General features: G+C 40.9%; 1 protein-coding gene across 1 annotated transcript in view; it reads right to left on the reverse strand.

Moving 5' to 3' along the window:
- Positions 1-14,453, reverse strand: part of Selenoi (selenoprotein I) — a 35,330-nt gene that overhangs the window by 10,770 nt on the left and 10,107 nt on the right. The window contains exons 2-5 of the mRNA XM_028782933.1: positions 9,988-10,056; positions 8,995-9,103; positions 4,832-4,906; positions 831-1,093 (exon numbers count right to left, since the gene is read on the reverse strand). Coding sequence (XP_028638766.1) covers positions 831-1,093; positions 4,832-4,906; positions 8,995-9,103; positions 9,988-10,056 — 516 coding nt within the window. The remainder of the gene's footprint in view (positions 1-830; positions 1,094-4,831; positions 4,907-8,994; positions 9,104-9,987; positions 10,057-14,453) is intronic.

Consider the following 14,453-nt stretch of genomic DNA (forward strand, 5'->3'; position numbering starts at 1 on the left):
AATAGCACTAAGTTATTAAATTTTAATGTAATAATGGCATTGTAGTTACGATATTTTTAAATCTCTTATCACTTAGAGATTCACGACAAAGCACTTAATCGCACTTCCTGTAAAAGACTTAGGAAAACACTGACAACACATATGAAGCTAGAGGCCATGTGCTGGGAACTGGTAAAGCCAAGTGCTAGGTTTGTTGTCATGTTTTAGTTTTGTGTATTGTGAAGTCAATGATGCTGGAAGCAGAACCTATGGACCTGTACATGTTAGGCAGGTGCTCTAGCACTGCATTACATTTCCAACCCAGCCCTCCTTCCAGGAAAAGAAAACAGTAAAGCACACAGCAATTCTCCTTTTTAAATTTTTATTAATTTTTTTTTAATGTTTGTGGTTCTTTTGTTTGTTTGGTTTGGTTTTTAGAGACAGGGTTTCTCTGTGTAACCCTCGCTGTCCTAGAACTCGCTCTATAGACCAGGGTGTTCTCAAAACTCAAGAGATCCACCTGCCTCTGCCTCCTGGCTTCCTGAGTACTAGGATTAAAGGCATGCGCCACCGCAGCCCAGATGTATGTGCACCACCAAGAGTTTGGTGCCCAGGGAGGCCAGAAGAAGGTATCGTTTCCCCTAGAACTGAAGTTACAGACAGTTGTAAGCTGCCAGGTAGTTCCTCAGAACTGAAGCTCGCAACTTGAAAACAAAAGAAGCCGTGCTTAACTACTGAGCCACCTCTCCAGCCCCACACATCAGTTCTAATTAAAAATGCCTAACAGCAGTGAAAAGGGTTAATATAAACTTTAAGACATGTGGACAAGGTAGGGCAGAATATATACTTACCACTTGGCTAATGTCATATCCCCATGGAAGGAAAAGAACGCCTGTGTTATACTTCTCCCAGTGAGACAGGATAAAAGAAAACAAAACTACCCATAGCAGGAGATAAAGGACAAAAACACTGACGCCAGTGGGTCCTCGTCCAAAGATGGAGTACACAGTCACAACAAAGTAAACACACGACCAACTATCCAGGCCATGGTCAAACAGCTCCCCTAACGGGGTGCTGGAATTGGTTCTCCGTGCTTGTTTTCCATCTACTCCATCTGCAACAAAACATACACCAAAGGAAGAGTCAACGTCTGAGCAGCATGGAGAAAGTCAACTTCAGGAAACCAGTGGAAAAGGCAAAACCAGTAATAGGAATGTCCTGTTACTACCAGCCAGGACTCTTATAATCTTCCAATTCAAACACTTCAGAAATAAAATATGTAATGTCTTGTTTTAAATATTTATTTTCCATTGATTCATTGATATTGTGTGTGTCTGCCATCTATATGCATAAGGCCATGAAGGCCAGAAGAAGGCATTGAATTCCTCGGAGCTGGGATAACAAGCAGGTGTGAGCCAGCTGCTATGGGTGTTAGAAGATCAACAGCACTCTTGACCACTGAGCCTTCTCTCCTCCAGCCCCACAATTTCTTAAAGTTGAATCTAAAAACCCATATTACACTGATAGTCTCATCTTAGATCTAAGAAAGAAGCATTCTAGCTGACTCCAAACTCCTCCAAGCTGGGCACGAACTCTCAAGCTCTCAGAGCTGCTCATTACAATTATCTAATCAACTACTTGCTTGCTCCAAGAGCCAAAGTACTTTAGTGAACACACTCATTTCCTCCTCTGTGACACAAACAGTGTTCCTTCTTCACACGCCTGGTCTTCCCCTCATTTTAAGTGCACTCAGAATAAGCACATAGTATAGAAGTCAGACAATATTATGATAAATCTGCTGAACTTTTACAGTTGCACTTGCTATTCTAGGTGCTATAAAAATGACAAGGTCAGGAAAGACAGCTTAGCGATTAAGAACACTGGCTGCTCTTCCAGAGGACTCCAGTTTGATTCCCAACACTCGTGTGGTGACTTTCAACCATCTGTAACTCTAATACCAGGGGATCTGACCAGCTCTGCTTCATCAAGCACACACATGGTATACAGACACATATGCAGACAAAATATCCCAAATATGTAAAATTAAAATAAATAAATAAAAATTACGAGAATCTTATAATTAACTGAGTTTGTGCCCTTGGAGTGTTTACAAGTGAGAAAGGGACATATGACAATCATTAAAAGCATGGTTGTGTCACAAACCATGGAAGAGTCTAAAAGGCAAGGGCAGATGGCCTTTAGAACAAAGTGAAACGTGAGTGGGAACTTAAGGACTGAGTTGGATTTCAGCAGGTAAGAGATACAGGAGTGTGCCATTTCAAGGAGAGATGTGCACTCACTGAGATGGAAAACCACAGTGCACATTAGAAGCCTCGAGATATCAAAGAGCGGCAAGTCACGCTCAGGAAATGCAAGCTAGGGGCTGATTACAAGCCAGTATGTGAAGACAATATCAAACAGCTAAAAGAGGGGCTGGGAAGATGGTTTAGCATTCACTGCTCTTGCAGAGGACCCAGGTTCTGTTTTTAGTATCCACATGGCAGTTCATGACACCGTTATCTGGCCTCCTGGGACACTGGACATGCACACAGTGCACATATATACATGCAGGTAAAACACCATACTTGGCTCTCTATTAAAAACAACAAACTCTAGAAGAGATTCAAGGCACCTCAGAAGTTCAGTGACTGGAGGGACAGAGCAACTAGAAGATGTATGGATAGATAAGAGAAAAGCCATGCTTTCGGAAGGTTTGCTACAGCAGGGTGAACAGCAGGCTGGAGACGGGAACCCCAGTCAGTCAGCCTGGACAGACAGAGGATAACGGGAATGAAATGCTGGTGGCAAGTGGAACACTAACAAAGAAGGACTGAAAGCTGGTGTGGTAGTCCAGACTTCCCTGCAGGAGACAGAGGCAGGAGGAGCTTAAGCCGGTGGCCACACTGAGCCACAAGTGAAACTCTCAAAGAAAACCAAACAGGGAAAAAAAAAATGAGAGAATATGTAGAAATGCAAGACCCAAGAAGACAACTGCCCAAGTCTCTAACCCGGGTAACAGTGTTCCTTACAAAGAGGGAAGTCAGCTGACCAGCAGGAGTGGTAGGCACAAGAAACAAAACAGAAGAAAAACTTAAAAAAAAAAAAAAAACCCTCAAAAACCAAAAACAATGCCAGGTGGTGGTGGCACACGCCTTTAATCCCAGCACTTGGGAGACAGAGGCAGGCAGATTTCTGAGTTCGAGAGTTCAAGGCTAGCCTGGTCTACAGAGTGAGTTCCAGGATAGCCAGGGCTACACAGAGAAACCCTGTCTCGAAAAACCAAACCAAAAAAACCAAACAAACAAAAACAAGTAAAACCTTTCTCCTATTCACTGGCTTAACAATTTTCTATTTTCTGTGCAACTCTTATATGGTTAAACCATCATATCCACAAAATACATATTAATTAGATTTTGTGCATTTTTTCAGTGACTTCATTCCAGCTCCCTATGTTAGATCTGAGTATATTTCAGAATGTATTTTTTTTCTCAGAATGGTGACTTACAGGATATTCCATTATTATGAAACACATTCTCAGCCCTACAGAAGTCACTGTAGTGCCAACTAAGTTAGTATTTTGTAATGCTAGCATAATGACATCTAATTAATATAAACTGCTTCATGTTATCTCATGACAAGCTCTGCAACAAACTGCTTATGCACTAGTGAACTACTGGCTCTGTGAGAACAAATGATTTTTATATGAAAATACTTAAACAACTTGAAATTCAGGTCTGCTATTTTACATATATTTGAAAACCAAATACTGAACTGCTATTATCTGCCAGGCCACATTCTAGAAACTTAGGGTGCAAAAGTAAACAAGAATACTTACTCTTAAAGATTTAATATTTTAGTTAGCCCAGCAAGGGGAAAGAAGGACAAGTAGACAGGATGGGACCCACAGATGCTCCTGCTGCAGAGCATTCTTGCAGGCAGAACTCGCAGGGTGGGTCTCACTCAGATGGCCCTGACCCCTTTCCCGAGTGAGAACAGCCCCTCCTTATCTGTTCCCCACTGTACCCTATCACTAACTTCTCAGCACTCAATCACTTTCTATGCCAGGATTCCTTGTCCAACTTAAAGCAAAAGTAAAGTCTTATTCCAAGAGCTGGTAAATCCTGCGTTAAGGGCCAAACAATAGATGCTTTAGGCTCTATGGGGCATGTCCTTTGTGAGACTCTGTTCCCCTTCTCTACTGGACTTTTACTGAAGGAAGGCAGCCACAGACAGCACACAGGGGAATGAGCATCGCTGTGCTCCAGAGTAAAGCTGTGCTTTTGGAGTCAGCTGTCTTCAGGTGTGGCCTTCCTACTGCTTCCCATGGCAATGGCGGCCCCATCTACACCCATACACATGCGGCAGTGCTGACTGGGCTCAGTGGGTTAAGAAGGAAAAGAAAAGAAAAGAGGCCTCAAGTGGGGAAGAGAACATGGAAGGGGGACCAAAAAAGTTTAGGCGTGTGTGTGTGTGGGGGGGGGGGGGTATTGGTACAATCTAAACATATTATATATGTGTATGAAATTACTAGAGAATTGTTAACATTTTCTTAAACAACAACAAAAGAACACACACACCAAAGATCATCAATGAAAACCTTACTTCCAACAACAGACAGTTACCCAAATTTGGTTACAAGCAGTCATCTGCCAACCCCTGCTTTATCCTGGAGCCCTAGCAGCAAGTGCCAGCACTTTCCAGATTCAGAAATATAAACCTATCAACAGGAACACGACACTAATAGACTCTAGTTAAAAATGAATTAAGCATAGGAGAAAATGTTAATTTAATAAGTGTTTAGTCTTGCTGATATGCCAGTCACTGACTAAACGGGTATTTGCCAGTTTCTTACCTAGAGTGTAGGCAACAAAGTTGAGGATGCCCACAACAATCCAGACCCAATCAGGTACGTGCTTATGACCTGGTGCTGCAACGGAAAGTAACCAAGACGTTAATACAGTCTAACTACATACAATAGCCTTACCATCCTACCTGCTACCAGCAAGAAATGTTGCTGCCTTTTAATTTACTTGAGGTTAACTTACTTGAAGATGTATTCTGACTACAGAACTAAAATATTAAAATTTAGCAGTAAACTCCACCCAAACCAAAGTGACTCTCTGGCAAACTCCCTAACAGTAAGTATCTGTGGTGGTTTGAGTATGCTTGGCCCATGGCAAGTGGCATTATTATCAGGTGTGGCTTTATAGAAGAGGTGTGGCCTTGTTTGAGGGAGTTGTCACTGTGGAGATGGGGCTTAGAGGTCTCACACACGTCCTTAAGTCTGGCCAGTGTGACCCTTACCCTCCTCCTGGCTACTGTGGAAAACAGGCTCCTCCTGCTCCTTCAGCACCAAGTCTGCCTGAGTGATGCCATGCTTCTCGCCATGAGGACAACAGACCCAACCTCTGAAAACGTAAGCCAGCCAGCCCCAACTAAATGTTTGCCTTTATAAGAGTTGCCTTGGTCATGGTGTCCCTTCACAGCAATAAAACCCTAACTAAGACAGCATCCATATTGTATTTTCATTATATAGTGCAAGACTGACTGTCCATTTTCACTTCAAAATTATTTAAAAGCTGGGTGTGGTGGTGCATGCCTTTAATTCCAGCACTCCAGAAGCAGGGACAGGTTGTTCTTTCTGAGTTCAAGGCCAGCTTAGCCTATATATCAAGTTCAGGACAGCCAAAGCTAGAAAGATCCTGTCTCAAACAAAACAAAACAAAATTTACTTACAGAATCAAAATAAAAAATAATTTATATAAGAGACTTAAAAACTGAATTCACAGATGTGGTGGTATACACCTGTGATCTGCTGGGAGGCTGAGAAAGAAGGTGGTGAGTTAGAGGATAGACTACAGAGTTCCAGGCCAGCCTGGGCTACGTAGCAAGATCTCATCTTAAATAATCTTAAGAGTAATCAGAGAAGAAATATCCTTAGTTACAATAATTAATATATAATGAAAACTTGATGCATGTATATTATAAATATGCAGTTTATATATATTATTACTCAGCTGTAAAAATGAATGTTTCAAAATCTGCAGGTAATGAATAGATTTAGAATGTGTAATATTTAAGTGAGGTCATACATTCTCAAAAAGAAAAAAAAAACAAATGTTCTCTCTCATATACAGAATCTAACCAGTAATATACATGTATATATGTAAACAAATATACATGTGAGTACAATATTCATAAAGGGGAAAGGCTAACTATTGGGCAATGAGACATGAGTTATGAAAGGGGATATAAATCTAATTGTTGTTCTAGCTCTGTCACAGATTTTTTTGGTTTGGGTGGTAGATGGGTCCATAAGTATATCTGAACTGAAAGTGCAAAACTGAATGCAATACTCCACAGCTTCTGCCCTGTGCCTATTCTTTGAGTTATACAGACTTTGGATCTGCCTAATTTAGGTGTGTGATGTTTTTATTTATTTGGAAGTTGTTTTTAAAGCTCATAAAATTAAAAAATAAAAATACATGTTTGGGGTATCCTTAGCATTAAAATACAAAATGCAAAAAATGTATTTGCAAACTTGGGCATATAAGTACATATAAAATAGGTATGCAAGCCAAAGATTTACTAACAAATCATAAAGAAATTTATTTTAAAATAAATTTAGTATACAGAGGATTGTACCTTTTATTAAAGACTGAAGTAGAGATGGAGAAATGCCTGTGGTTAAGAGCATTTGGCTGCTGTTCCAAAGGACCTGGGCTGAAGAATAGCACCCACATGGCAGCTCAGAACTCTAACTCGCATTTCAGGGTATCCAACACCCTCACAGACATACATGCAGGCAAAACATCAATGCATATAAAATTTTTAAAAAATGATATTAAAGACTAAAGTAAATCTGCATACCAATGAGATGGACGTTTGTTTATTTTTATATAAAGAATTGATAATGGCCAAATATTTGATATTATAGAGGGTATAGAGCATCTTCAACATTTTTCATGGTTGATCTGAATTTTAATTTTATAAGTGTCAATGCTAAGAACATTATTTTACATAAACGTATAACACAGAATACCAGAAATCTGGTAGGCCCATTTCAGAAATTGCTGGAATTCTGTCCTAATCCCAAGGCAAAATTAATTTTTTTTCAAATAAGACTCAAACTAGCAATTCAAACAGCAACTTTTAAAGATTTATTTTGTTTGTGTGTGTGTGGGGGGGGGGGGTCTGGATATATGCACATGAAGAACAGAGAGGTCTGATTTCCCTAGAGCTGGACATACAGATCACTGAGATTGCCTAACTTGGGTGCTAAAACCAAACCCAAGTACGCAGCAGGAACCATATACTCTTAGCCACAGAGCCATCTCTCCAGCTTAGAAAGGGTCACAGTTTTTTATTTATTTTCTTGATGAAGGGACTTATGTAGCCCGTACTTGCCTTGAACTCGGTATGTTGCAAAGGCAGGCAGACTGTGGACTTCTGAGCCTCCTGTTTTCACCCTGTGAGAGCTGGGGTTACAGGCATACACCACCACACCTACTTTATGCTGTACTGTGCTGGGGACCAAACTAGGGCTTTGTGCATGCCAGGCATGCTTACTCTAAATGGCTATATCCCCAGCCCCTAACAGCTTTTAAGAAAAGGAGGGTCTCACTGTGTAGTTCTGACTGGTCTTGAATTCAGAGGTCCACCTGCCTCTGCCTCCCAAGCATTAAGATTAAAGGCCCATACCACCATGTCCAGTCCTAAACATCAATTTTAAATAAAAAATGCTAACACAATTCAATCCAAGACATACCAATTTAATACTTACAGGATGAGGATACATAAGAAAATGTTACATCTCTGTTTTTCATTTAAAAAGCCATGACATTTATGAGCAGAACATTTCATTTTACATTCAGTAAAATGATTACATTTCATAACATAGAGCAGCCTGGAAGCAGAGCTGAGTGTCTGGGCAGTGTTCTTAAGCAAGGCTATAGTGAAGTCACGGCACACCCCCAGGGAGTGCAGCCGCCAACAGCGCAGACTCACTACTTGTCTGATTTTGAATTTGTTTTTAGTGGTTGAGTGCTCACAGATATTTTACTGCTGACAAATTTTCTGTGACTCCTTTACACTCAGGAATGTGACCCCATATGGGGTCCTGATTCAGTTCTAATAAGCCACGTTCTAGACAGATAGCAAAAATATTTTAGGAAAGCCAGATGTAAGACTTAGCACTCAGGCCTGTAGATTCAGCTACTCAGAAGGATTCTACATTTGAGGACAACCTGGGCAACTTAGTAAAACCCCAACCCAAATAAAATGTAAAGAATGGGCTGAGTTTCTAGCTCAGTGGTACAGTGCATGCCTAACGTGTAAAATCTCGAGTTTAATCACTACACTCACTATAAAACAAACAAAGCCCAACTAAGAACCATTTGAGAGGAAACCAGGAGTCATCTAAAGGGAAGGAATGAACAGAAGGCAGGAGATACTGCATTCCCTTTAGAATAGAGGCAGCTTTCCTTTTCTATGACTGGAGATGGGAGAGGCTCATTCCTGGCATTTATTTGCACAGTGGGCCCTACTTAGTCACTAATTTTTACATAGTTTCAAATCCTAAATTTCTATCTACATGTAAATCTTTTTTTTTTTTTTTGGTATGCTTGTGAACTTCCGCTATATGCTAAGGCTGGCCCTGAAATCCTGACTCTCCTGCCTTGCACATGCAAAGTGCTGGGATTACAAACATGCATCACCACACCTGGCTTCTAATTATTCGTTATTTGCCAAAGTCTCACAGCTTTTTAGAAAGCATATCTGAATTTACTAAGTAAGCTGCTACTGCATTTCTAAAACTTAATAGAAACATATGTAACATTATAAAAACACAACTCAGTTTTATATACAATTCCAACATCTTATATAACATTTTAACATCCAAAACTTTCAGAAACATAAACATATTAGAGTCAGAAATTAATTAAGTACACCTTATTTTTGTTACTCAAAAGGTTTTAAATTATGTATTAAGATATAAGATAATAAGATTCTTACCTGAAGCATAGAAGTCAGGGTCGAAGTATGTCAGGAGTAGGAAATTGAACACAAGCAGCATAAAGCCAGAAAAGGTTATAAGATTGGGAGCCAGCCAAGTAGGAAACACCTGTTTTTTTTTCCAAAATAGTTGTAAATTAAAGAAAGCTCTGTTCAATAAACATCACAACATTTAGGTCATTATCAGTTTGAAAGATTATGGGCAGGAGTTATGTGTATTAAAATGTAAACAGTAACTCCAGTTGTTAGATGAGAATCTTCTTCCTGTCTCCTGTCTTTAAATGATTCTTTTTAAATACACAAACCTTTGTAATGATAGCATTGAGTTAATTTTGGAAGGTTTAAAAAAGCTTTTTTTATAACAATGATTCATTACAATGTATACATTTAGATTTCAACAGGCAGATACACCAAAAAAAAAAAAAAAAGAGAGTTGACTGAGGCAGGGTGAGAAAGCTGGCACCTCTAAGATAGCTTATGAAAAGCATTGTTGGCCTGCAATCTCAGTTACTCAGGCCAATGAGACAGGAGGATTCCAAGTCCAAAGCAACCCAGTGAGCCCCTGTTTTAAAAAGTAAAAAGGGGCTACAGAGTTGGCTCAGTGGTTAAGAGCATTTGCTCTTCCACAGGACCCAAGTCCAATTCCCAGCACCACATAGTGTGGCTCACAACCATCTCTAACTCCAGTTCCAGTGCATCTGATGTCCTCTGCTGACCTCCAAGGGCATTAAGCACAGACATGGTACAGACATGCATGCAGGCTAAACACTCATACACATAAAATAATAAGTCTACAACCAAATTTTTCAAAAAGTAAAAGCAAGGCTGAGGATACAGTTCTATCTGGATCACCTGGTGGCACGCATGAGGCCCCAGGTTCAATAACTAGAACAGCAAAAAATTAAACTTAGTGGTAGCAGTAAGACTCTGTAAGAAGGGTTAAAATAACTAAAAATTTGTTTAAACAAAAACACACACCGTTAATAATCTTACCTTCACTATAGTGTTCCAAAATGGATGCATGACATACAGAGAGAGCGGGTTGGTATCCAAAGCGCTGTACTGTTAAGAAACAAAAACATTTTATGATTAACCATAACTACTAACAGATATAATAGTATTTCTTAACGAAAACAAATGTAAAATAACCCTGGAGAGCACATCCATTTATATGCTATGCCCTTCCGGATAACAAGACTAGAGCAGTTAGCCATTATTTTATGGCAAGAGGAAAGAGCCACAGGCCTGGAGTTGATCTTAATGTGATTGTTTCAGTCATACACTCGGAGTGCAAATTGCTAGGTTCATCACTGGCTCACCCTTGCCCCTCTCAGTCAACTTTATAATGTTGCAGTGTTTCAGTAAAGGCATTACACCATGGACTGGGGATACAGCTGCGTGGTAGAACATTGAGTTTAGGGATTGGCACAGGGGAAAACTTTTAAGAGAAAAGAAAAAGATCCACCTGCCTCTACCTCCCAAGTGCTGGGATTAAAGGCATGTAGTACTACCTCATGGCTTTCCTACACCCCCCTTAACCTACAGTGGTCTAGTTGTTTTGGACAACTCTGAGTGAGCTTTCTGCCTTATTCACCTGTGGATGGCATGTGACAAGGATTTGACAAGCTGACCATACATGTACTTATCAGTAACTCAAATGTCTACTCAATAGATTCTGTGTGGTTTTCTTCCACTTCTCTAACAATTACAATTAAGATGGAGTAACTATCTGGGACAAAAGACCTGACATGGGCAAGAAGAAGATGATGATGGAGATGTGGTCTGCTTATACCGGCCAGAACTATACTTCGGGGCTATCACCAGACTCTCAGCAGGCCTACCTAAGTTGTCTTACTGTAACTTTCAGCAAGCTGCACTGTGACAAGGCTTTCTGCACAGCAGACATCACCACCCAGAAAGTGTCACAGGAAGAAGGCACTTGCCCTGACAGCTCCCCTGGGCCTCCAGACCTAACTAAGCACCCCTGAAACTCTACACAGATGACTCAAAGGGAGTGTCCTGGCCTCCACTTAACAGTCTGTACCCATACCATGTGGTGGAGGCAGGTGACCTGAAAAACTGGAAGAGCACCCATTTCCAGCCCACCCTCTGCAGGGGAGCACAATCTCCGTAAGAACTACAGTTGAGAAGGAAACAGCGTGAGGTGCAGCATGAGCATCCAATAGGCACAATGTCCAAAACTGTCTGTTCAAACAGCCTCATTTATTAACTCTTCATCATTTTGAATTAGATCCAAAACAAAGTCTTTAGTTGATGATATTTCAGCGTGAAAAAGCTCTTTTTATAATCTGATACTTTAAACCTCTACTCCTGAAGCCCAGAATGTAAACACAGAAAGGGGCATTTTACTCTATAGGACTCTAATTTGACATTCAATAGTGGTCAATGAGTTCAAGTAAATTATAGCAAGAAGATCAGTGTGAGAGTCCAAGGCAGCAAACAGTAACCCTACACAATACTCAGTGTTCTCAACTTACACAGTGCTTTTTAAAGCCACATATCATTTAAACATTCTTACAGTGACTCCTGTGAGTCACAAGGAGGAAGAATGGCAAAACCTCACTCACCATGAGGGGAAAATTTATTAAAGGTGCTAAACTGAACACAGGTGTTTGCTCGTGTTTGTTAAGTACACTCCAGAGAATGTGAACCTGGTGAGTAACCTGGGGAATATCTAGCAAGGCTTACTTTGACTCCACAATCGATAAGCCTGAAAAAATACTCAAGAGCACAGCCTCAGGGTAAGAGGTACTTTCCAGCAAACTGTCCAGAGGTGGCCTAACCCAACACACTCACAGCACGTCCAACCACAGCTACTGCAGTCTTAGTTATACGGCTCTTTAGTACTTCCTGCTATCAAGAACAAAACAAACCTAACCACTTCCAGAAAGAAAATGGTCTGAGGCTAACCAGCTTTCCATACATAAATAATCCTCTTCAACCCTAGCCTTTCAATCCTGTGTTTCATTTTATTCTACAAAGTTAAGCAGAGAAAGGCCTAAAAACCAAGCCTTTAAATAACTGGCAATAGTGCTCCCTGTCACAGCAAGCTGTCCCTTCATGCTCTTGCACACACGCCTTTTGTGACTCCTCCCCAAACACTTTCAATGTGCTCACTAGACTAAGGGTTGGAGGGCTCCAGTTAAGGGTCAGATAATCAACACTTATTTAGGCTTTGAAGAATGAATGGTCTGCAACAAATATGTCACATTGACATTTAAAGAGAAGCAATCACTCAAAAACATGAACAAATAAGCATGGCCTTATTCTAATAAAACGTTATTCACAAAAGAGGGGCTAGGAGACTGAGGAAGGCCACAACAGACAACGCAATCTGCTGTTACTCCAACACAGAGCTTCACTGAGGGCACCAGGAAATCGTGGAAGGGAAACATGACCAGACACCTCCAGTTCTTAACATGGTGGGCTCCTCAAGACAGTTTGGGTCATCTGGTAACAAACTCACACCACAGGCTTCAGATACCTTCTCAGTCACCTGGCCCTTCAGGACTGCCCCATATGGGCCACTGGGCCACCCTGCTCTCTAATATGAGGCTAGCTGTTAAAAGCTAAGCATACAACTACACTGGCCCTTTTTTTTTTTTCTTGCTAAAGCCAATTTATTTTCCATACTTCCCAGATAGGATTTTCTTTTAATCTAGATTAAACTGCCCAAGAAAGTACATGTGCCTCCAAAACTGTCAGCATGTACATTTAGCCTTGCTAATAACACCATTCCTTAGGTCTCATTAGAATGACAGCTGAGGTACAACATGCAAGACACTCCCTAAGGATAGCTATGCATTATGTACTGTCATCTAAAGCTACCACACCTATCTCACAGTGAGAGACTTTCATAGTCCGAGTGAAATCCACAATTACTTGAAGGAATGTTTTGCCAAAGAGCCTAAATCAAAAGCCTTTTTAAAATTTCAATCCAAGTCAGGAAACAAAGCAGAATTCACTCTCCCCTCATCCATAGGATACAATATTTATGAATACCTGTGCTTTCTGACAGAGGCTGTGCTATACCACTGGCAGGAGAGTAGTAAAACTCAGTTTCCTGAGCTCATCCTGTATATGGTCTAACATGAGACAGGCCAAAAGGAAGAACATAAGTACACATCATGAGGCAAGATAAGAGAAACCATGAACAACAAAAATCATGTCATGGGAGAAGAGGGCAGGCAGAGCAGAAAGAAATGGAGCACTAAGGGGAGAAAAGCCAAGCCTGGAAATGCTGCCTGTAAGAAATACCAGGAGTCACCAGACACTGAGGCACAGAGACATCCCCTTAGTGGTTTTTAGACAGTGTAGCCCTGCCAGGACCTTGGTATTCGACACTTTCTAGCTGAGAAAATAAATTTCTGTTGCTTAGGGCCACCTACTACACCACAATTCTTATGACACCTCTAGGAAACCAATGTCTAAGTGACTATAGCCCACTACCTAGTCAGAGTGGTCAGCCTAACTAACTGTGCCCTAGAAGGCAGTCAGTGTGTGGGACACAGGAGCAAGGAAAAGAAGCCACAGGCTAGAGAGCTGGCTCCACAGTTAAAATCACGTACTGCTCTTACAGAGGACATGAGTTTGGGTCCCAACACCCTCATCAAGTGACCCATGACCACCTGCAACTCAAGTTCCAGGGCATCCAATGCTTGTGGTCTCTGTGGGTACTTGTGCTCATTCACATATAGGCACAGCATATACAAATAATTAAAAATAAAATTTTTTTAAAGAAGTCATAATACTAGTTTGGTGAGGGGAACTGAAGTACTGGAGATCATTCTGGATCACTGTTTAAGACCCATGAACTTACACACTATTCACACCCTAGGAGGGAAAAATAGGTTATGTGAGATGGCTCAGCAGGGTTAGGCACCTGCCACCAAGCCTGACTACAGGCTTGATCCCTGGAACCCCCATAGTGGTTGAGTGTGTATGGGTGTGGTGTGTGTGGTGTGTGTGTGTGTGTGCGTGTGTGTGATGCCCTCGACCTCTTTGTGCATTATCTTACTATGAATCACATTTAACGAAAGGCCCATGCTTACCTAGCTGATATATAAATGTCACATTGTAAACCACATTTAAAACCGGGTACAGTGACAAACACCTGTAATCCTAATGCTTGGGCGGCCAAGGTTTGAGATCACAAGCCCAGACCAGTCTGGGCTACACAGTGAGAGACCCTTCCTTAAAAACAAAACAAAATACATACTAGCTAATTATGGGAATCCATAAAATGTGACTTACATATAAATTAGTGGTGGTTCATGAACTGCATTTACTGCTGTTACCATTTCAAATATAAGCCCATGGCTGCTGTTTGTTTGTTTTTCCCAGGCAAGGTTTCTCTGTGTCCTAGATATATATATCTATCTATCTATCTATCTCTCTCTCTCTCTCTCTCTCTCTCTCTCTCTCTCTCTCTCTCTCTC

This window comes from Grammomys surdaster, unplaced genomic scaffold (assembly GCF_004785775.1).
Source record: "Grammomys surdaster isolate TR1022 unplaced genomic scaffold, NIH_TR_1.0 946, whole genome shotgun sequence".
NCBI classification, from domain to species: Eukaryota; Metazoa; Chordata; class Mammalia; order Rodentia; family Muridae; genus Grammomys; species Grammomys surdaster.